The sequence below is a fragment of the Mobula hypostoma genome, chromosome 11, assembly GCF_963921235.1.
Source record: "Mobula hypostoma chromosome 11, sMobHyp1.1, whole genome shotgun sequence".
Taxonomy (NCBI): Eukaryota; Metazoa; Chordata; class Chondrichthyes; order Myliobatiformes; family Myliobatidae; genus Mobula; species Mobula hypostoma.
The window spans coordinates 58,058,530-58,082,651 of record NC_086107.1 but is presented as its reverse complement, the minus strand read 5'-3'; the positions used below and the strand labels follow the sequence as shown (position 1 = coordinate 58,082,651).

At 41.1% G+C, this 24,122-nt stretch overlaps 1 protein-coding gene across 6 annotated transcripts in view; it reads right to left on the bottom strand.

Annotated features, from left to right (window-relative positions):
• The window catches only part of LOC134353775 (von Willebrand factor C and EGF domain-containing protein-like), a 383,806-nt gene that overhangs the window by 41,033 nt on the left and 318,651 nt on the right, over positions 1-24,122 (bottom strand). For 5 of the 6 annotated variants that reach the window (XM_063062137.1, XM_063062141.1, XM_063062139.1 and 2 more), the window contains 6 exons: positions 20,838-20,920; positions 20,196-20,286; positions 15,691-15,773; positions 14,900-14,993; positions 10,785-10,867; positions 3,647-3,752 (listed from right to left, as the gene is read on the bottom strand). In XM_063062137.1, coding sequence (XP_062918207.1) covers positions 3,647-3,752; positions 10,785-10,867; positions 14,900-14,993; positions 15,691-15,773; positions 20,196-20,286; positions 20,838-20,920 — 540 coding nt within the window. Of the gene's footprint in view, positions 1-3,646; positions 3,753-10,784; positions 10,868-14,899; positions 14,994-15,690; positions 15,774-20,195; positions 20,287-20,833; positions 20,921-24,122 lie in introns of all 6 variants that reach the window. The other variant, XM_063062138.1, reaches the window with a different exon arrangement.

The following is a 24,122-nucleotide window of genomic DNA, read 5'->3' as shown; positions in this document are numbered from 1 at the left end:
ATGGTTCGAACAAGCAGAAGCACAATTCCACATTCGGCAGATAACCTCGGAGTCCACTTGTTACTACTACGTGCTGAGCTCCCTTGACCAGGAGACTGTTGCACAAGTTGAGGAGTTTATACAGTCGCCCCCGGAGGACGGCAAATACACAGCATTCAAAGCCCTGCTCATAAGGACTTTCAGACTCTCACGGCATGAACGAGCTGCCCGCTTACTGCACCTGGATGGTTTGGGAGACAGGCCGCCATCAGTATTAATGAACGAAATGCTGGCCCTGGCTGAAGGACACAAACCCTGCCTCATGTTTGAGCAGGCGTTCCTAGAGCAACTGCCCGAGGACATATGCCTGCTGCTGTCTGACACAGATTTCAGCGACCCCCGGAAGGTGGCAGCCTGGGCAGATGTGCTGTGGAATGCCAAGAAGGAGAGAAGGGCGTCCGTCGCACAGATCACCAAGCCGCGTGCCCAATGGCAGACGCGGTAGACGCGGTAGCCACTTCCCCTGACCCAACACAATCAAAGACCTGCAGGAATTCGTGGGTATGGCGAATTTCTATCACCGTTTCCTCCCCTCAGCAGCCCGAATCATGTGCCCCCTGTTCACCCTGATGTCGAGTAAGGGCAAGGACATTACCTGGGACAAAGAGGCTGCAGCCGCTTTCGTTAAAACCAAAGAAGCCTTGGCAAACGCCGCGATGCTAGTGCACCCTAGAATGGACGTTCCTACTGCCCTCACGGTGGACGCATCCAACACAGCAGTTGGTGGAGTGCTGGAACAACTCATCGAGGGTCGCTGGCAACCCCTGGTGTTCTTCGGCAAACACCTACGACCACCCGAACTCAAATACAGTGCTTTCGACCGGGAGCTATTGGCACTATACCTGGCAATCCGGCATTTCAAATACTTCTTAGAAGGTAGGCCCTTCACCGCGTTCACGGACCACAAACCTTTGCGTTCACTAAGGTGCCCGACCCCTGGTCATCCCACCAGCAGCCACATCTGTCCTACATCTCCGAGTACACGACGGACACCTAGCATGTCTGGGGAAAGGACAACGTCGTGGCAGACGCACTTTCCAGACCGACCATACAGGCCCTGTCCCAGGGGGTAGACTATGCAGCGCTGGCGGAGGAACAGCAGGCAGATGATGAGATCCCTACTTACAGAACTGTGGTCTCCGGTTTGCAGCTCCAAGACCTCCCTGTAGGTATGTGGCGACCCACTTTCGAGCACACACGAACCGGCGTGCGCCAGCAGAGAGGCCGGCCCCAAAAAGGGCGCCAGGCTATCTTCACCAGCAGGGGGAAAATCCTGCACGCGGGAACGGGAAGGCTTAAAAGGAGGCCGCGAAGTTTGAATAAATCTCTTCTATCGCAACTTCAACTCACCAACTACGTGTCGTTATTCTAGTGCTGTGTGTAGCACACTGCTACAACATAACATTACTTGGGAAAACCATTGAATTAATGTAGGGACAGAGGTATCTTTCCATTTCAATAAAATAGCCCTTCTTGCCAACAATGTGACAAATGCATTTACATGTTGGTCTGAAGATGAAATACCCTGAATATGATGTGGAAATATTCCAAATAGAACAGTCAGTGTATGAGGTTGTAAATTAATTTTCAGAACTTTAGAGATTATAGAAAATAAAGGTTTTCAAAAAGTTTTTAATGAAGGACATGACCAGAACATATGTGACAAAGTGGCTACTTCAGTTTTACACCTATCACAATCGTTGTCTATGTTAGGAAATACTTTGGATAGTCTCTCCTTTGTTAAATAACGGTGAACAATTTTAAATTGAATTAAACAGTGATTGGCACATATCGAAGAAGAATTGACCATTTTCAGAACTCGCAACCAATCTTCATTAACAAAGGTCATATTAAGTTCTCTCTCCCAATCTTGTTTAATCTTTAGTGAGAGGTTATCTTTTTGTAGTAAAAGTAAATTATGAATTCTACCAATGGAACCTCTCACTAAAGGATTCATATTCAAAATAGTATCCAACAAATCAGATTCTTGCATATATGGAAACTTAGATAAGTATTTTTGTAAAAAATGTCTAACCTGAAGATATTGCAGGAAGTGTGTATGAGAGAGAGAATATTTGCTAATTAACTCTTCAAAAGTCATCAATTGACCATCACAAAATAAATCTGCAAAAAGTAACAGATCCCCTTATTTCTCCATAAGAGAAAAATGGGATCAGTTATTGAAGGTTTAAATAGAAAATTTCGATATAAAGAGCTAGACAATTTAAATTGTTTGAAGTTAAAAGAGTTGTGAAACTGAAACCAAATCTGTAAGGACTGTTTAATAACAGGGTAGAGATTTAAATTTGGAATGTTAGCAAGTTGTAAAGGTAATGGAACTCCTAATAATGAGGTTAAATGAAATTGTTTGATAGCTTTTAATTTCAAATCAATCCAAGCTGGTGTTTGGCTCTTGTTAATAATCAGCTCCTTGGTAACATTGAGTAAGAGACTGTTGCTGTGGCACTGTTCGGCCAGATTTCCAATCTCCCTCCTACATGCTGATTTATTATCACCTTTGATCCAACCTACAACAGTGGTGTCATCAACAAATTTAAATATGGCATTGGAGCTGTGCTTAGCCTCACAGCCATAAGAATAAAGAGTAGAGCAGGGGCCTAAGCACACAGCCCTGTAATTAACCTCTGCTGATGGAAATTGTGGAGGGGATGTTGTGGCCAATCCGAACTGAATGGGATCTGCAAGTGAGGAAGATCGAGGATGCAATTGTACAAGGAGGTATTGAGGCCAAAGTCTTGGAATTTATTGATTTCAAGGAAAGTTTAGGGGAGATATCAGCATAGGTATTTTTGAGACAGAGTTGTGGGTGCCTGGAATGCATTCTCCAGACTGCTGGGAGAGCCTAATGAGACAGGAACACTTGAAACATTCTTTGATAGGTATGTGAATGTAAGGAAAATAGAGTGTTATGAACTATGCAGGAGGAAAGAATTAGATTAATGGTTGAATAGTTCATATAGGTCCACACAATATCTTGGGCCCAAGTGCCAATACTGTGCTGTACTGTCCTAGGACCTATGTTTTATAAATAGAATAACACCAAATAAAGTTCATTCAGCCCATCAAAATGATTCTACCCAATGATTTCTGCTCTTGAAGTAGCTTAATCGCTCTTGAATTATTGAATCCTTTCCTTTCCTTTTCTTAGGATGGTACAGACAACTAATGAATTAGTAAGAATTCTACACCTCAGTTTTGATCCAGGCTTGGAATTTCCCCAGAGATACCCCTGCCTGTGTCGAGTAACCCTCTGAAAAATTTCATTAGCAAAAAAAAACAAATTCTCAACAGCATTTTGCTGGAACCTCACCATCAGGAATAGCAACAAAGGACTTCTCCGTCTCTAATACTTCATCCAACAATCTCAATACCCAGTACTTTTTGTGCCTGATTGCACTTAAAATCTCAGACGTCACACCCCAACCCAAGACTAGAGAATTAATTATTAAGTAAAATGTAAACAGACTTGTGGTCCATGTAACCTGATCAATGCAAGTCCTCACATTTTAACTACCTCATTTCCATTAGAGAAGATGACAATTTTCAAAGCCAGTTCATATATGTTTCAAGTCAGGACGGTACTTACGATCTGGACATATAGGACAGCATGAGCCAGCGACATGATGCAGAGGCTGTTCACACTTCAGTTCTGAGCAGCTGTCACCTTTCCAGTCACATTCCACATTACCTTTCTGAGGTGAACAAAGAAGATTATAACAAAGCAACCTCAATACTAGTAGAGCACTCCAGCATCAGAAAAAAACCCAGCAGATTTTGAATTGATATTCAAAGTAACTGGGAGACAAAATACTGGACCTTGCGTGCTTTTTCGGAAGGATATCTTTTAATTTGCTACATTTTAATCCAAATCTATTCATTTCCAGATGGCAATATCACTAATTACAGATCCACAGAGTAAGGCATCACATTGTGATGTTGTGATGTAGTGGCATAGCAATCAAGTTACTGGGCAAGCTTCTAGAGGCTTGAACTATTGACAAACAGAGATGCAAAGTGATTCAGAGGATGCACAAGTGTTAGTTATATGCTACCATGATCGGTGTGTCACTAATTTATCTGCTGAGTTTGAATTCCATCACAATAGCTGGGAAGATTAAGTTTCAAGTAATTGCATAATAATAAAACACTAGAATCAATGATGGCTTGCATGAAACTACCAGGCTGCAGTAAAAGATTTGCTGGTTAACATCTATCCTTCAAAAAATTCCTTATTCTGGCCTGCTTCTGATACTAGTCCCATGAATATGGGGTGGGGTGGGAGGAATCAAGACCGTACTCTGAAATGACCAAGGAAACCACTGAAGGACAATTACAGGTAGACAGCAATTGATAGAGACATTTTAAAAACTATTCTTTTTTGTGAAAATTACTAATAAGGTGTGCATTTTTGAGAATTGACTTGTCAGGTTTTCCATTCAGTTTAGATTCATGACTACTGCCACAATGTGTGAAGACACCAACATCATTACAAAAGTCCATTGACTATCACTTCACGATATTTATGAAAACCAAAGAGGTATTATTTTCTGTCACAGTGCACTGTGACTGTAGACCATCTAAAATGCACACTTTAAACTTTGACTAATAAAGAACATATTTTCTTAAGAATTTAGTCTCACCAACTTTGAATTACCTGTATTGAAAACTAGATTTATGTACAGAACAATCTCTGAGCTTTAAACATTTACACTGCTGTAAACATTTACAAGTGGAAATAATGATCTGATTTCCTGGCTATTGCTAGCATAATGGATAATTCCAGAAGCAGAGGTCTAGCTATAATTAGGTCTGCTTAAAGATTCTGCTTCCCAGGTTGATCTGAAATTATTCTCCAAATTTTATTTACCTGTTTAAATTAGAGCCTTCACGATTTTGCTAATGACCTTCCTTTTGCTTGCATATCACCTTTGAGAATATTTTCCATACGTGCACAACAGAGATGGCAGGCTGCTCTTGAACACAAAGGCAGAAGCATTTTGACTGCAAAGGGTGTCCCAGCAGTCAGGTCTCAGACTTAAACCCCTGTGAGTCTCAGGACAAATCAGACCTGTGCAACTTAAAAGCCTTCTTTAAACTACTTTACAGCTTTGAATGGTGAGATTGTCATTAGTTATGTTGGTGCCGTACAGACACTCGTAGGGAATTCACAGAACTTTGAAAGGAAAAAAACTGCACATGATACAACAATTAAGTCACATGGGATCAACACTGAGTTGGTCCGTTGGATACAAAATTGGCATGGTTATAAAAGGCAGCGGTTAGTGATGGTCGGGTGGGGGGGGGGCGGGAAGTGGGATATTCCTCTGTCTGTGACCAGTGGTGGGCTGATTTATATTTTTGCAGACAACACGAACATTGGTAGAACGCTGGATAGTGAGGAGGGCTGTCAAAGGATAAGTAGGGCATAGGTCACTTGGAAAGTTGAGTGGAGAAATGGCAGATGAGGTTTAGACCACAAGACGACATAGGACCAGAATTAGGCCATTCAGCCCATCGAGTCTTCTCCATCATTCTATCATGGCTGATCCCGGATCCCACTCAACCCCATACACTTGCCTTCTCGTCATAACCTTTGATGCCCTGACCCATCAAGGAACTATTAACTTTTGCCTTAAGTATACCCACAAACCTGGCTTCCGTCACAATCTGTGGCAGAGCATTCCACAGACTCACTACTCTGGCAAAATACATTCCTCCTTACCTCTGTTCTAAAAGGTCGCCCCTCAATTCTGAGGCTGTGCCCTCTAGTTCTGGATAGCCTCAACATAGGAGACATCCTCTCTACATCCACCCTATCTAGTCCTTTCAACATTCAGTAGGTTTCAATGAGATCCCCCCACCCCCCACCCCCGCATTCTTCTAAATTCCAGTGAGTACAGGCCAAAGCTACCAAACACTCCTTATATGTTAACCCCTTCATTCCCAGAATCAGCCTTGTAAACCTCCTCTGGACTCTCTCCAATAACAACACATCCTTTCTGAGATACAGGGTCCAAAACTGTTGACAATATTCCAAGTGTGGCCTGACTAGTGTCTTATAAAGCCTCAGCATTATCTCCATATTTTTATATTCTATTCCCCTTGAAATAAATGTCAACATTGCATCTGAGTTCTTTACCACAGACTCAACCTGTAAATTGACCTTCTTGGAGTCTTGCACAAGGACTCCTAAGTTCTTCTGCACGTCTGATGTTTGAAATGTCTCCCCATTTAGATAATAATCCACACTATTGTTCCTTTTACCAAAATGCATTATCATACATTTCCCAACACTGTATTCTATCAGCCACTTTTTTGCACATTCTTCCAATTTGTGTAAGTCCTGCTGCAATCGCATTGCTTCCTCAGCACTACCTACCCCTCCACCTATATTTGTATCATCTGCAAACATTGCCACAGAGCCATCAATTCCATTATCTAAATTATTGACAAACAATGTGAAAAGTAGCAGTGCTAATACTGATCTGAGGAACACCACTAGTCACTGGCAGGCACCAGAAAGTTCCCCTTTATTCCCACTTGCTTTCTTCTATCTGTCAGCCATTCCTCTATCCACGCCAGTATCTTCCCTGTTATGCCACAGGATTTTATCTTGTTAAGCAGCCTTGTGTGTGGCACCTTATCAAAGGCCTCCTGAAAATCTAAGTAAATAATATCCACTGCCTCTCCTTTGTCCATCCCGCATGCTACTTCCTCAAAGAACTCTAACAGGTTTGTCAGGCAAGATTTCCCTTCACAGAAACCATACTGACTGACTTATTTTATCATTAGTATCCAAGTACCCTGAAATCTCATCCTTAATAAAGGACTCCAACACTTTCCCAACCATTGAGGTTAGCTTAACTGGCCTATAATTTCCTTTCTTTTGCCTTCTTCCTTTCTCAAAGAGTGGAGTGATATTTGCAATTTTCCAGTCCTCCAGAACTATTCCAGAATCAAGTGATTCTTGAAAGATCATAACCAATACATCCGTTATCTCTTCTGCAACCCCGTTCAGAACTCTGGAATATAGTCAATCTGGTCCAGGTGACTTATCCACCTCAAGATCTTTTGAGTTTTCCTAGCACTTTTTCCTTTGTAATAGCAACAGCACTCACTCCTGCTCCCTGACCCTCACAGAGCTCTGGCACACTGCTAGTGTCTTCCACAGTGAAGACAGATGCCAAGTATTTATGAAGTTCATCTGCCATTTCTCCATTCTCCATTACTATCTCACGAGCATCATTTTCTGGTGGTCTAATTTCAACTCTCAACTCCCCTTTGTTTTTTATATAACTGAAAAAAAAACATTTAGTATCCTGCTTTATATTATCAGCTAGTTTGACCTCATATTTCATCTTCTCCCTTCTTATGGCTTTTGTAGTTGCTTTTGTTGGATTTTAAAAACTTCCCAATCATCCAGCTTCCCACTCATTTTTGCGACATTACGTGCCCTTTCCTTGGTTTATAATGCAGTCCTTAACTTCCTTTGTCATCCACGATTGCCTACCCCGCCACATGAGAACAACTTCTCTGCAACATATCTACCCTGTGCCTTGTGAACTATTCCCAGAAACTGCAGCCACTTCTGGGCTGCCAACATCTCATCAGTATCCCCCTCCAATCCACCTGAGCAAGTTCCTCTCTCATGCCTCTGTAATTCTCTTTATACTGATACTGATATGTCTGACTTATGCTTCTCCCTCTCAAATTGTAGTGTGAATTCAATCATGTTATGATCACTGCTCCTAAGGGTTTCTTCACCCTAAACTCCCTCATAAAATCTGGATTATTTTACAACACCCAATCTAACATGGCCTTTTCCAGAGGAGGCTCAAGCACCAGCTGCTCTATAAAGCTGTCTCAAAGGCATTCATCAAATTCCTTTTCTTGCGATCTGACACCAACCTAATTTTCCCAATCCACTTGTGTATTGAAATCCCCCATTACAAATGTGACATTATCCTTATTATATCCCTTTCCAGCTCTTTTTGCAATCTCAACCCCACATGTTGGCCACAATTTGGAAGCCTAAATATGGTTCCCATTTTTTTTAAACCTTACAGTTTCTTAACTCCACCCACAAAGATTCAACATTCTCTAACCCTATGTCACCTCTTTCTAAAGTAGTAGTTCCATCTCTTGCCAATACAGCCACACCACTGCTTATGCCTTCCTGTCTGTTCTTTTGATACAAAGTATACCCTTTGATGTTAAGCTCCCAACTACGGCCTTCTTTGAGCCATGACTCGGTGATGTCCACAATGTCATACTAACCAATCTTTAATTGCACTGCAAGTTTGTTCACCATATTCCAAATGTTACTCACATTTAAATACAGCACCTTCAGGCCTGCAGTCTTTGCCTTTTTGAATTTTGCCCCTGTGGTACAATTTAACTCTGCTCTGTCTCCCTTTGTACCCAATCAATGGCTTGTCTTTCCTTAAGTTCATGTTTCACCTGTCATCTACTTGTAAACCTGCTGGCTCATACTGGTTTCCATTCCCCTGCCATATTAGTTTAAACCAATCCCAATAGCTCTAGCAAACCTGCCTGCAAGAATATTGGTCCCCCTCGAATTCAAGTGCAATGCGTCCCTTTTGTACAGGTCACAGCTGCCCCAGAAGAGGTCCCAATGATCCAAAAAAAAAACCTGCCCCTGCTCCAATTCTTCAGCCACGCATTTACCTGCCATCTTATTCTATTCCTATTCTCACTATTGCATGGCACAGGTAGCAATCCCAAGATTACTACCCTAGAGCTACTCAGCTTCCTTCCTAATTCCCTGTATTCTGTTTTCAGGACTGCCTCCCTTTTTCTACCCATGTCGTTGGCACCAATAAGCACCACGAGTTCTGGCTGCTCACCCTCCCTTTTCGGGATATTGTGGACATGCTGAGAAACATCGTGGACCTTGGCACCTGGGAGGTAAACTACCATCCATGTTTCTTTTTCGTGTCCAAAGAAGCACCTATCTGTCCACCTAACAATAGAGTCCCCTATTACTGCTGCCATCCTTTTCAGTTCCCTTCCCTTCTGAGCCATAGGGATGTTTGAGGTATCCCACTTTCAGAGGTCAATACAAGAGGAAAGAGTACAGTAAATGGCAGGATATGTTGTATTATTGATCTGAGAGTACCTGCCCACAGCTCCCCAAAGGCAGCGAATCAAGGGAATAGAGAGCTAAAGGCAGCCAAGGTGACTTGCTTTCATCAGCCAGGGTGCTAGGTACAGAAGCTGTCAACTCATGTGGCAACTGTATAAAACTTTGATTAAGCCACTGTGAGGTTCCAGTCACCACACTATAGGAAGGGTACAGAGGCTTTGGACAACGGGCAGAAGAGGTTCATTGGGACATAACTTAGAATGAAGAATAAGGAAAAAAATGGACAAACTTGGATATTTTCCCTGGACCATCGGAAGCTGAAGGATGACCTGATGGAAGCATATAAAATTATGACAGGCATTGATAAGGCTAGGTAGAGTTTTTTTTATCCTTAGGAGTTAAGCACTAGGAGACATAGCTTTAAGTTGAGAGGGAGAAAGCTTGAAGTTTAGTGCTTCTCGGGGGAGGTGGTAGATGCAGATATAAGAGCGACATTCAAGAGGCATTAGGATAGGCATATGGTATGGACACATAGGGATTAAAGGGATACAGGCAATGTGTAAGAAGGTGGGATTAGTTAGATTGGAAACATGGTCTGAACAGATATGTTGGCCCAAAGGGGCTATCTTCTATGGAAAGCTGAAATAAGAAAACAGAAAATAATGAAAATACCCAGCAGGTCAGGAAATAACTGACAAAATACTCTAGACTCACATTCAGCATACATCGTTACCTTGTGCATGAATGCAAGTAAAGTTGGAATGAATATGTTCCACATCAAATCCACAGATCCTGTACAATTTATTCTACCACAGCAATTTAAAATCCCCACGGACAGCTCTGTGTAAACAGGCATAACGTGGAAGCCTAAAGCAAAACTAAAATCATTTCATCCACTTAATTGAAATTATCTCCATGATTAATCCCATTGATCCAGCTATTTCATTTATGTTTAGTTAATTATTTTAGACAAAATTGATTTTCATAGAAAGCTTACAGCACAGGAGTCCTTTTGTCCCATCAAGCTCTTGCTGGCTCTGTATACAAGTTCTCTAGAAACTCATGAGATCACAAAAGCTGGAATTATGTTTGGTGTTCTCAGCTCTCTCCCTGTTGACCATTTTTTCTTTTTTTGTTCACCAAATTAGCTCCCTCCTGAATGTCAAAATTAATTCCAGCTACTACAGCATAAAGAAGGTTTTCCTCATTATTATGGCTCTTCTGCCAATTATCTTCATTCTACATACATATTGGTTCTTGACCCTTCCATCGATGTGAACAGTATTTTCTGTACCAACTTTATACAGATCCTTCATGTTTGTAAAAATCACAAGCATTGTCCACATGCATAACTAAAGTTCAAAATTCATTTTTCATATTTTCAATTTATTATGAAAGTACATAGATTCATTTTCTTGTGGGCATTCCTAATAAATAAAAAGAACCTAATAATAATAATAAAGCAATCAATATCAAGACCATGAGATGAAGTGCCCTTGAAAGTGAGTCTATAGGGTGTGGGAACAAGTTCAGTGTTGGGGTGAGTGAAATTGTTTGAAGTTATCTCCTCCATTGAAGAGCCTGATGGATAGGGGTAATAATTGTTCAGATCACCTACCGTACAAAGGCAAACAACACAAGGGTCTGCAGCTGAGATGTAATAACCCCCGTCTTCTAGAACCTGATCGTCGTACAGACACACTATGGAAAATGTGCAAATACGCAGGTTAGAAAATACAGTAACAGCAGTTTCGTTTAATAACAGATACACACTGTATACTGGATTATAATGTGCCCAAGCATCAGTTCCATACTAATTAAATTACACTTGGACAATAATACAAAGTTTAAAAAATGATCAGGTAGCCAGAAACAGCACAAGCGAGAACTGCAGCAAGTTCTATTTATATAGCACTTATTTTAGCAAAATGTATCTGTACAACAATGCCGTCAAACACATTTTAGCAGGGAGCAATAAGAAGAGACAATCATTGTATGCTCCATTGCTGAGCAAGTTTTAAGAGGTACCTTAAAGGGGTAAGAGAAAGAAGTTGCAAAGCTTGTGGTTGGGGACAGTAGGTGGGAGGGAATACACAGACAAGAGCCTTGAAAACTCACAACATGACTGACAATGGGGAAATAATAAAGTACCAAGATGCTTATTTCAGCAGAATTAGCAAAGTGCAGGATGTAGGAGTTTTACAGAGATTCAAGTGGCAGCTAAGTTCTAAAATATGGATCTTGATTAGGCATCAGTCCATTTATGTTTAAGTAAAGCAGGCTCTGGAGCAGACCATGAATATTCAGAGTGGACTATCAACCGATATTTGCTCTGTGGAGGTCATTTTAATACCAATGTTCATTACCTTTGTGGAGCAATATTCCTGTCTGCTACAGGAGGCCAACAATTAAGAGCAGACATTGGCCAGGCTTAAAGCAATATATATGACTTATCTGGCTTTTGGAAATTGTTACAATAAATTTGACTGTTCATGGTTATTTTTTGATTTAACGTTTATTCATAAATATCTTGAGTATTTCAAATGCGTAAGAAGACAGTGGTCTTAATAAAACAACAGGTCTGTTAATAAGCAGTAACTGTAATGAAGACATGGTGAGGATTGTAACTCTAGTCCCATCTACTTCTAACTAGGTGTTGGGAAGATTCATTTCTGGCACGGGCATGTGCTCAATCCCTGACAAAAGGATGACCTACACAACAGTTGGCACACCACATTCCTAATCCATTTCTTGATATCAACTTGATATTAATTGCCATCTTTGAAGCTTTTAGAATGAAAATCTCACTTTACCAAAAGTTGACCCCATTAACTTGTCAATCACCAGATGCACTTGAAGTATCAAGAATTTTGAAAGTGAAAATTCAGACTAGTCATCAAACTCAGCCAGACTTACAAAGAATCAATAACAAAACATTAATTCTGATCATTACATTTCTGAACTGTATGATGCACAATACCAAAGTGGAGTCAATCATTTTATCAAAATAGTTCTCACAGGAGATGGGGAGACGAGTCCTTGCCACAACCGAGGTAACGCAGCTACATTGCCATCGGTCTCACTAATGAACGAGTGAACTACTTTTGTAGTATTCTACATTACCAAAGTCCAACAGGATCTTGCAATCATGATGTTAATATCCAAGACAATTACTTGCACTGTGTGCCATCCAATGGTAGACAAGTTCAGGAAACAATGCAACAACAGTACATTATAAGTGTAGCTCCATCGCTATTGAGAAACTCACTGATGGAATAGTCCTGCAGTACCTGTTGTTTTTTTTTAATACAATTGCAGTGACTTCTGATCATGAAAAAAGGCATACAAGATGAGCAAATACACCTTTGATTGGACCTGGAGTGGTCATTGCATCTGAGACTGGAGTTACCTTATTGGTCTCCATATTTAATAGATCATTGTTCAGAATTTCTACAATTTTCGACACGATACCACCAGATGACACATCTTCCTCTGTCCAGTAAGGGGAAACATTCCTTTAGGGTCAGATTCGTTCTTCCAACTCCACCTAAACCCATTCTTTTTCATGACATCTTCCTGTACAACCATCAGAGAATACGATGCCAGCCCTTTTGCTTCCCCCCCGCCCTTTCTACCACTCACAGAATATATGCAATAATCAGTTGAACCAGCAATTTGTGTGTAGATCATAGGGTATTCCTTACAATCGCAGCATACGGCATTCCCGTACAGTATACGCTATATAGTTTCCCTGGTACTGTATTGTGGAAACCAGAAGCAGGTACTGTATGTGACCAGGTTGCGGAACAGCGCTGTTCACCCTATGAGAAAGAATCCAAGCCTCAAGTTGCCCGTCCTTTTTAATAATGCATCCCAATTCCATCTTGCCCTTGTTTACTCCTATTCCAACAATGCTCAATACGAGCTTATCATTGAAGTTTTTAAATCAGATGATCAGCTGTTACAAACTTTCCTCGGGCATTTTCAGCATTTGAAGTCTTTTTAACTGCTCTCCTTTTCTACAATTTTACATTTCACCCTTCATCCCCGAATTACACCCTATAGTCACATCTGTTGTTATTCACTTGTCTTCATCACCTAATTCCAGTTGGCTCCACTGCCAGTAAGGATTTTGAATCTTATTTATTTATTAACATAGAGAGGAGACCAGGTCCTTCTGGCTCTTCGAGCCGCGGGGCCCGGCAATTCCCGGATTTAATCCTAGCCTAACTTTGGGACAACTTGCAATGACCAATTTACCTATCAACTGGTACGTCTTTGGACTGAGGGAAGAAACCGGAGCACCTGGAGGAAACCCACATGGTCGTGGGGAGAATGCACAAACTTTTTAATGGGTAGTGGCAGGAATTGAACTCGGATCGCTGGTACTGTAAATTCTTGTGCCAACCACTATACTACCGTGCCGTCCCCATGCATCACCTTTTCTCTGTCTTCCTCTTTTGCAGGAGGCACAGAGTGGGATAAAAGAGGCCTTTTCTGGTTGGCTGTCGATGATTAGTGGTGTTCCGCAGGGGACTGTGCTTAGGCTGCCTCTATTCGTGTTCTGTCAATAATTTGGACAACATAATTGATGGCTTTGTGGACAACATAAAGATAGATGGAGAGGCAGATGGAATGAGGAAGCAGGGAGTTTGCAGAAGGACTGAGACATATTAGGAGAATAGGCAAAGAAGTGGCAGATGGAAAACAAGTGTGGAGATGTGTATAGTCATGCACTTTGGTAGACAGAATAAAGGTATTGGCTATTTTATAAATAGGGAACAAATTCAGAAATCTGATGGGAGTCTGAGTGCAAGATTCCCTTAAGGTTAATAAGCAGGTTGAGTCACTGGTAAGGAAGGCAAATGCAATTTTAGCATACATTTTGAAAGGACTAGAATATAAAAGCAGGGATGTAATTCTGAGGATTTATAAGGCATTGGTCCGACTGCATTTCGATCATTGTGAGCAGTTTTGGGCTCCATACCCAACAAGGAATATACTGGCATTAGAGAGGGTCCAGAGGACTTTCGTGAGACTGATCTCAGGAATGAATGGGTTAACATATGAAGAGTGTTTGATGGCTCTGAGCCTGGTAGCTGTTGGGAGTTTAGAAGAATGAAGGGGATCATAATGAAACATACTGAATATTAAAAGGCCTAGAATGAATGGACAAGGAGAGGATGTTTCCACTATTAGGAGAGTCTAGGACCAGAGTGCATAGCCTCAGAATACAAGCTACATCCTTTTAGAAGATTGATGAGGAGGAATTTCTTTAGCCAGAGGGTGGTGAATCTGTGGAATTCTTTGCCACCGATGGCTGTGGAGAACAAATCTTTGGGTACATTTAAAATGGAGGTTGATAGATTCTTGATTCGTAAGGGTGTCAGAGGTTATAAGGTGACGGCAGGAGAATGGGGTTGAGAGGGATAATAAATCAGACATGATGGAATGGTGAAGTAAAGTCAATCTGTAGATCTTATGGTCAATGGTCTTTTGGTCACCCCACCCCTCTCTCCCACAATTCCTCGCAACTTTAATCATGTTATTATCAGTCTTAAAATCTCTAAGTTTACCCTAAACTCTCCCTTAGCAAATGGTCCCAGATCGGAAAAAAAAGTCCACTGTTTTCCGTCTCTAGTTTCTGTTGGTGGAAGGAAAACACATGGGTGGTGCGTGGACTTCACTACCACTGGTTCCCCAGCTGGTGGATACAAGGAGTGTTTATCTTACCTGAGCATGTTGGGCAGCAGTCACCTGGGACAGAATGGGGATGACCACAGGAAGGGGGCTCACACTTCTGAACTTCGCAACTTACTTCTCCCATCTGTTTGAGACAGTCAAGCAGAAATTGAGCAGTGGTGTTGGTGCAGGCGAGGTGGCCAGAGAAAGTACAGGTGATGTGAGCAGCGTGTGAGGGAGGGAGAGTAAAGGGAAGACTGAGAACAAGGGAAAAAGTGAGAGCAAATGAGAGTAAGGCAGTTAGTAGAAAAGAGGATTGTAAAGAGAAACAGAAACAAAACTGATGAGTGACAAGGCATTACCAGACACAGAAAGATGGAAAGATCAGGGCAGCATTTCTAAGAAATCATAAAGGATAGAAAAACAACTTTCAAAAGCATCCTATTAGCGTCATTTTAATTAATTACATTAAATACAGATGTTAGCAATGATACTTCTAAAGCCAGCATTTACTAATAGGTTATTTGGGACTAAATGTTGATTTGTACTGCATCTGCAGTTTAACATAAACACAAATTATTTGTTAATAATACAAACTTTTCTTTTGTTCATTTAGCAGATAGTAACAGCACTGGTCAATTGCAATCCAGTATCAATATTCAGCCAGTTTCCTCTCACTGAGCTATTCTGCTCTGGCTGGTGTGCTTTCCCCACCTGTTCAACAGGTGTCGTGCTTCATCCCACCCTCCGAACCATCTTGGTGTTTCCCTGTAGTAAGCATCACTGCCTGTCCTTGATCTTCTCCTGAGAATCAGAGAACGTCTTCTCAGAGTAGAACTTACTTGGCAGATGCAGTAGTGGCAGGGTCTGTTTTCAGGTTGAAATGTCTGGCCATTGGTGACCTTCCTCCCTTCATAGTTGCAGTCTGAAAGGGAAAGAGCACATGAATGTATATGTGCCACAATAAAGATGAACTCTGCATCTTAACCCTTCACTGTTAGTGGCAAGTCCTCATTTTCCAGCAAAACTATTCAATTACACACAGAGGGCAAGGAACTGTTACTGATACACCACTTAGACTGAGAATATTCTTCCAGCTCTTAGACATATGGTTTACTGAAGATGGAGATGGACAAACTACACTGAGACTTCCATCAAGCTTAGCAATGTGTAAGAACAGGAGGGAATGGATTTCCCTTCATGTGAAATGGACTAACCAACTTTGCACCCCTGTTTTGTTAATCTATATTCAGGAGACAGTTAGGCTATTCCAAATACAAAGGTAAAGTTCAATATTCAGAACCTCTGAACCCCAAAGCACATCAAAGGGATGTGCCTAATGTATAAGCTGGACAGTGATGAAAAAAAGATAGCAGGCGTTGAAGGAAGAGCCCAGTCATTAGAGGCAGCTGGGGGGGGGGGGGGACAGAAAGCAGTAAAAGTGTTTAGGATGGAGCATTGGACGCAGAGGAGGAGGTGGGTGTGTGGAGTTTGATCACAAGAGGTGGCTGGATGATTAACTTTCACTACTTTGTGCACGGTGATGGATAATTCTCAAGCTATGCTCCTTTGGGATGTGGTGTTGGATTGCTTTCACCGTCTAGTACCTTTCAGTAATTCTGTTATTTTACCAATTTGTACTTAATTATGCCAGAGCCAATGACATTTCTCTGAATGCAGTCATAGCCATTGCAGAATTATTTAGATTTCAGCAAAATTGATAGAAATGGAAAGCTGAGCATATTACAAATTTAGGATAACAATATTACACATCTGGTTCATCCCAAGCAGTTGGTAGAACACAGAACTCTGATTTCTATCGAACTGGGTTGCCAAATGCAGTCACACCATGACACAGGAAAAAGAATAGGCATTATGCCTGGAGACATCTTCTGTTCTCACCTACAAAAGGTATGTAGATGATTACAGTATACGCACAGCAGCGTAACCTGGAGCTTCAGAAGGGATAACACATTTTCTAAGGAGAGCAAGGTCATAGTCATTCAGTAGTTTATATTCTTAACCTGGGATCCTAGATATTGTTTCATGGATGCAGGGCTCAATTGCTAACAGAGAACTTGATCCAGAACAGCATCTCATTTGTCAGCACATTTAATCATTCTCCCCATTCCCTGTTGGCATAAAGCAGTTCTATGAACAACCAACCTCTCATCGGTTCCATACAATTCACCTTTTCCCTATTTATTAATCAATAACTAGAAAAGGTTAGATACAAAAAAGAGAAGTTTCATTGATGTGGGACAATATTGCTTTCTATCTGTACTGCCCTTTGGCCTTAACAGTCACGTACTTACAGATATTGATTGCAACATTCTAACAGTAAACCCAACTGTCTTCCTCAGGCAGGAGGTAGTCAAATGACAAGTCCCCCTAGAGCTTCCTCCTTGTATACCCTCTCAAGTGAGCAGGGCATTGGTAGCGTTTAATGCTCAATCCTGATTGGCTGCTACTGAATTTCCTATTCCTGAGTGGTTAGTTTGATTGGTTGATTTGTGAGGCCAAACCCTGTATCAAGGAGTTGTGTACTCTACACTTCTATTACCATGCTAAAAATATATATGTTGATGAGACTCGAAGGCCATTGAAGACCAGGATAGTAGAACATAAGAGTGCCTTATAAAAGCTTGAGAGCAGAGTGAAGTGGGATTGCTGAACACTCGCTATCATGCTTATGTATACCAAGGTCTGATGAGACCAACATCCTTGGCAAGGAAGAGAATATTTACAAAAGAAAGATTAGGGAAGATTAGAGTATCACTGGAGATGGAGCATGTGGGGATCGAAATGTATGTTTAAGGAGTGTACAGATAGCTCCAGTCTGGGACCATGCATTTCTAAAAAGGGTTTGGCCTAAAAATAAATCAACCAAACAGAGCAAGGCCAATTCAAACTAACAAATCAGGGTAGGCAATTCAAATCCAGCCAATCAGGATTGAGCATTAAGCCCACCCATGCCCTGCTCACTTGAGAGGGTATACAAGGAGGTATCTCCAGGGGGACTTGTCATTAAGCAAGAAGGGAAGGAATTATATTGACTTGACTTAGAATTGGGCCTACTACACTTAATAATTCCTTATGTTATTTTGGAAAACATCATTCTGGGGTATGTAAGTGTTGTCATCATTTTGAAACAGGTGAACGCATTCTTTTACATTGTGAAGCATATAAGGTTGAAGAAAGCAAATGCAGGCTGCAGTACTGTCTTTGAGGGTCGAAAGTTTTCATTTAAAAACTTTAGGTTATGGAAATGACTTTTAATTTTATTCACAATATTGTCTTCATTACTTACAATCTATATGGCTTTTTGTGGTAATTTAGTTTTCATTTGATAAAGAATGAGTAGGGCTTTTATTTCCCAGCTCTCTACACCACACTCCTGTCCAGCTGGTGGTGGTAATGCCCTTTTAAATTGGACTGCCAACCACCATTAAAAGTCAGAAGAAGAAGAAGGAACTTGTCATTTGACTAACTTGTGTCTGAGGAGGATGGTCGGGTTTGCTGTTGAAACGGTGTAATCAGTATCTGCAAGGATGTGACTGTTAAGGCCAAAGGATAGTATGGGTAGTCACAAAGCTTCTGTAGTCAACATTGCTTTCTGCCTGCTTACCTATCCTGGAAATAAACCAGAGGCATCATTAAACCAGGTAGCCTTTGAATATCACAAGTCTACTGTGAAATCAAAGATTCTATCTGGAGCTCAGATTTCTTCTAAATGTCTTTTCAAATATGGAACTGAACCACAGTCACTAACACTATCTCAATTTACAAAAAGATCACCGGTTCTATTTCTTGCAGCTCCTTATCGGACATCACCAAGGGGGTGGGTGGGGGGGGGGTACGATCACCATTTCAATACATTGAATTTATTACCTTTTACAAGGCTATTAAAATAAGCTATTAATTCTGACCTTGCTTCGGAGAACCAATGTTACTCATTCCATTATGAATAAAGCTGGTCACGTGAGTTCCATGCCACATTTCCAATGATGCACAAATGAAATAATAATAAGTTTCTTGCTTTTACAAAGCTACACAAAGGTGACTGGGTTTCCACTGGATAGCACAGCGGTGCAGCAGTTCGAACTCAAGTGACCCGGTTTTAATCTTGACCTCCTATGCTCGCTGTGTGGAGTTTGTATATTTGCTCTGTAAATTTCTCCTTAGTTTCTTCCTACATCATTGTCCCTACCACAGGTAGAGTTGAGGAGAACTGAAGGGTAATCACTGAGATGTACAACAACTTGACGTACTTCGTACATGCCATCCACGATGCTTGTCTATGCTCATCCCACTTGTCTACATTAGCCCTATACTGATCTCTGCCTTTCCTATCCAAGTACCTGTCCAAACACTTTCTAAGCAGTGTAATTGTATCTGCTACCAGCACCTCCTCTGATTATTACAGATAGATACAGATTACAGATCATTACAGATCTCTGCGATTATCTAATTCAGATATCTTTGAAATTTCACCCCTCATACCTTAACCCTGTGCCCTTGAACTGGGAAAATGGTTCTGACTATTTATGAGGGGCAGAGATGGTATAATTTTATTAACCTCTATAAGGTCACCCTTCAGCCCATGTTTCAGTGAGAATAAACCAGGTTTATCCATTCTCTCCTTTATAATCTATAATTACAGCCATCTTTTCCAACACCCTGGTGAATCTCCTCTGCACTCTATTCATTATTATCTTATTCTTGCTTAGTATGTGATCAGATAGAGAATGCACCCTGGTTGGTATACAGCCGCCAAGTTTCATATGGGATTTCTGATGATGGTTCATAGAATTGTATAGAATACTTCAAGTGTGTTCTAACCAATACTCTGTAAACCTGCATCATGACTTCCCCACTCCTCATCAACCACAGTAGGTCTGTTAAATCTACTGGAGCAAAGGTTTCTCTTTCTGTAAGACAATGAAGTTGAAGTCTTGCAAACTATGTTCTTCTTGCTGATCTGTTCCTTTTCATAAAATTTATCTACAAGCCTAAAAACACATCTTCTAAAAACACATTCCAATCATTGCACTGAAGTTAGCCTCGATAGTGTATACTCTTCTGTAAAAATGCATACATCTTGGCATAATTTCTGTCTACATACACACTCCAGGGAACAATATACAGCAGTCACCAACAGTCATCTTGGTTAATGTCAATCAGCTAATGAAATAGCCCCATTGTCCCTATTGGTTGACAGCTACTGTGGCCAATAGAGGATATTATTTGGTCGGTGTACAGCTGAGAAGTACCACAACGGGCTCCCAGTTACAGTTCACAATCCTCAACTGCAGCAGAACATCTGGGATACTGTAATAGCACATACCCATACAAAGGGGGCAGCACTCGCCTTCAGAATGGAAAGGATAGGTGCAGTGAACTTTGCACTCCACAGGAGAGCAGGCGGCAGAGCCAGACTGTGGAAGGGAAACAGGACAGAATGTTAGGTGTTGCTGCAGTTAGTCCTAATGGGTCTATTTGACCTGAAGATAATAATTCAGCAAATGGTGAAATGTAGTAATAAAACCAGAATAATATAATAGGACTGTACTATAAATAGAGCAAGAAATGACCTGGGTCATGCCTGATTGTCAACTTACTCTGAATTTTTAACTGAACAGCTTTCACTTGGCAGTCATAAATTTCCAACCACCCACATCAACCATCCTGCGCAGAAAACCATTTGACTATTTTGCAAATTTCCTCGCCAGGAGATAAAGCATGTCAGTGTGAGAGTGACAAACTACAAACTCAGCAATATTATTCTTTGATAATAACCTCTGCCAGGTGCATTCTGTCACTCCATAAAACAGTAAGGTAAATGAAATCCAAGCTATAAGCAGCCCAAAGTCAAATCACATGATTAAAACATTAGCTCTATTGAAATCCAAAGTCTTAATCTTTGTAAAAATATCAATGTGATAAAAATGAATAAGGTTTGGAATATGAAAGAACTGTACACACCCACCAGACAGATGCAGGTGAGGCAAGAGTCTACAGATGAGGGAAAAGTCTCATTATTCTGATAGATCATCCCACCATAGGCACAACCTATAAGAAGAATAAAAATGTTAGTGTTAGATATAACACAATCACCATAACTACCAATCAACAATAACGATAGTAATTAAGTTTGATAATATTCGCCCCTGTGGATTTGCAGTAATTAAGTTGTTTCCTAAGGTTGCCATAGCTGGGGTTGGTAGTGGGGATAAACTCTCACTACCTATAAAGTGCTCCAAATGGCGTGCGACTTTAACAGCCTCTGATAACCAAGTCCAACTCTTGGCCTTCACGTGTGGCTTAGCTACTCGGCCCGGTGGAACTGTTTCTACTGACAAGAGAAGGGGCGAAGGAAGACCACTGGTGTCTCGAAACCAGTTGCTTCAGGCAGGTGGGACTCATTAGCCCTGGACAGCAGCCCACCAAGGGGAAGGAAAACTCTTGATTTTAAACCTCCGCTGCCTTGCGGCCATACCCAGCCACTGGAAAGTCTTTGAGAGTAAACCCCGAAGAAGGAATCCAGGGCCGGGGTCCCTAAGGCATTTTGATGATGTTTACAACTTCACTCTGGCAACCTCTGTGACGACACTGGTGCTAAGCTGTATCAGCTCTTGCCCTTCCCTTGGACTACATCAGTGACATGGAGAGGGGGAGCCCACTGCATGGGCAAAAGCCGGCTCTTCAAATCTTCCTGCCCAGGCTTGCGCCCTGGAGAGGACACAGTCCACCAGAGGCACAAACCCATGTTCCCCTGGGATTGACGGCTACCTACTACTATTGAAGGTACCATGGCTGCCATTGACACACAGCAGTGCCATTGATCCTGGATGTTTTGCTGGAATTATTCAGCACTTGCTTGGGTAAATGCAACTCCAAAGACAAGAACCTCCACAAAAGGGCAAAGCAACCCATTTGCTCAGCACCCCGCCCTCCACCTCAAAAACATGCACCTCTCATACCGGATATAGATGGGTACAGACTGACTGCAGTGCCTCTATCCACAAGATGCACTGCAGTAACCTACCAAAGGACAAGGGCCAGCAGCTGTATGGGGACATCACCATCAAAAGTCTGACCTCACCTTAGTTTGGAAAGGAACTGTGTCCCTCTGCTGTTGGTGAATCAAAACCTTGGAATACCCTATCTAACAGCATTTCTGCCCATTCATTTTTGCTCAATTCCTTTTCTGACTTAGGAAGATATTTCACAGGCGGTAGTTTCCACTGTTTTTACTGTCTATGCTCAAGGATTTAAATTAGGTTCAAATTAGAGTCAGACAAAGCCAAATTGCTTCATTATATACACTGCATCAGTTTAAGAAGGTGGGTCACTAACCAGCTTCCCAAAGGTAAGCAATATTGGAAATAAATGTTGACCTCACTCACATATTGTGAGTAAGAAAGGAAAATTAAACTTTACGTGAAAAACAACCTGGGGTTTATGCACCCATATCAGCCCTGCAGTCTCATCATCGTCATCAGGTGCCATGCCCAGTTTGAGCTTTGACTGCCATGGCCGACACACTCCTGTTTTGTGTCAAGTGGATCAATTCACTGGTATTCATTTCCAGTTCTCTGGCTGCTGTCTCCATCATCATTTGTCTTTGTCTTCCTCTTGCTTTCTTCCCTTCAATCTTTCCCATTATTACTGTGCATTCTAACTCCTCTTTCCTAATCACATGACCAATGAAGTTATGTTGCCTTTTCATGATCTCATACATTATTTCTCTTTTTGGGTTTGCTCTGTTCATGACATCCTCGTTAGATATCCGTTCTGTCCATGATATTCTTTGCATCCTCCTCAAAAACCACATCTCTGCTGCTTCAATTTGTTTCCCCATGTTACTAGATATTGTCCAACATTTGAGCCATATAACATAACCGGATAAACGTAACATTTCAGTACTCTAAGGTGGGTTGTCATGCCTAGTTTAGTATTGGTCAGTATTGCTCGTTCTTGTGAAGGTGTCTTTTGCCATCCCTATTCTTCTTTTGATGTCCATGTTGCACCTGCCATCTGATGTCACCCAGCTTCCTAAGTAGCAAAAATTCTGTATTTGTTTTATGTCTTCCCCATTTATTCTCAGCCTGCAGATAGGATTCTCCTTCTTTTTGGATATCACCATACATTCTGTCTTTTTGCAATTGATAGATAGACCCATTTTTGCACTTTCTTCAACAACTATATCAATTAAGTTTTGTAGTTCTTCCTCCGTACTTGCAATTAAGACAGTGTCATCTGCGTATCTGAAATTATTGATGTTTTCACCACCAACTTTGATTCCCAAGATGTCTCTTATTTTTTGTAATATTGTCTCACTGTACACATTAAATAAATCAGGGGAGAAAACACACCCTTGTCTAACGCCTGTCTTGATTTTCATGAACTGACTCACTTCTCCATCTATTCTTACAGCGGCAGTCTGTTCCCAGTACAGATTTCTGATTAGGTGGAGGCTTTTGAACCTAGATCTAGAGTTTTCTGTAATATTTGAAATAACTTATTGTGCTTCACCTTATCGAATGCTTTTGTGTAGTCAATAAAAAAAACAAACAAATGTTTTTGCACTTGAATAGCTCATTCTGATAGTCCTTAACATCAATATTGCGTTTCATGTACCATTGTCTTTCACAAAACCATATTGTTCTTTACCTATTTCAGCTTGTATCTTACTTTTAGCTCTTGTCATCTAAATTCTTAGAAGTATCTTGATGATATGACTCATTAAACTTATGGTCCTATGTAATTCACATTCTATTGCTCCAGGTTTCTCAGGAAGAGTGATAAATACTGATTTTTTTTCATCTCTTCTGGTATTATTCCAGTCTCATAAATGTCATTGGTTTCAGTAAGTTTTTCAATTCCATAATCTTCAAGGGTGATAATTTGTTCTATTACTAATTCACCAGGACCTGTTGCCTTTCCTTTCTTCATCTTATTTATTGCATTACCACCTTCAGATTTTAAAATACTTGGACCTTCAATGTTTTTAATTTCTGGTTTTTCCCCTCGATCGTCTTCAAACAATTCCTGAATATACTCAGTCCATCTGTTCATAATCTGCAGTCTACATCATAACAAAAAGGCTTTGTCACTTGCTCTGTGGCGAGGGGCTAGTAAAAATTGTCTCATTTACACTTTTCTTCATACTAGTAGTAGACCCAAACTAACAACCAGAAGGTATCAGTGGAAGAGAATGAAAAGCAGAGGTGAACTAAAATGATAACAAAAGAGAATAAAAGGCAAGCAC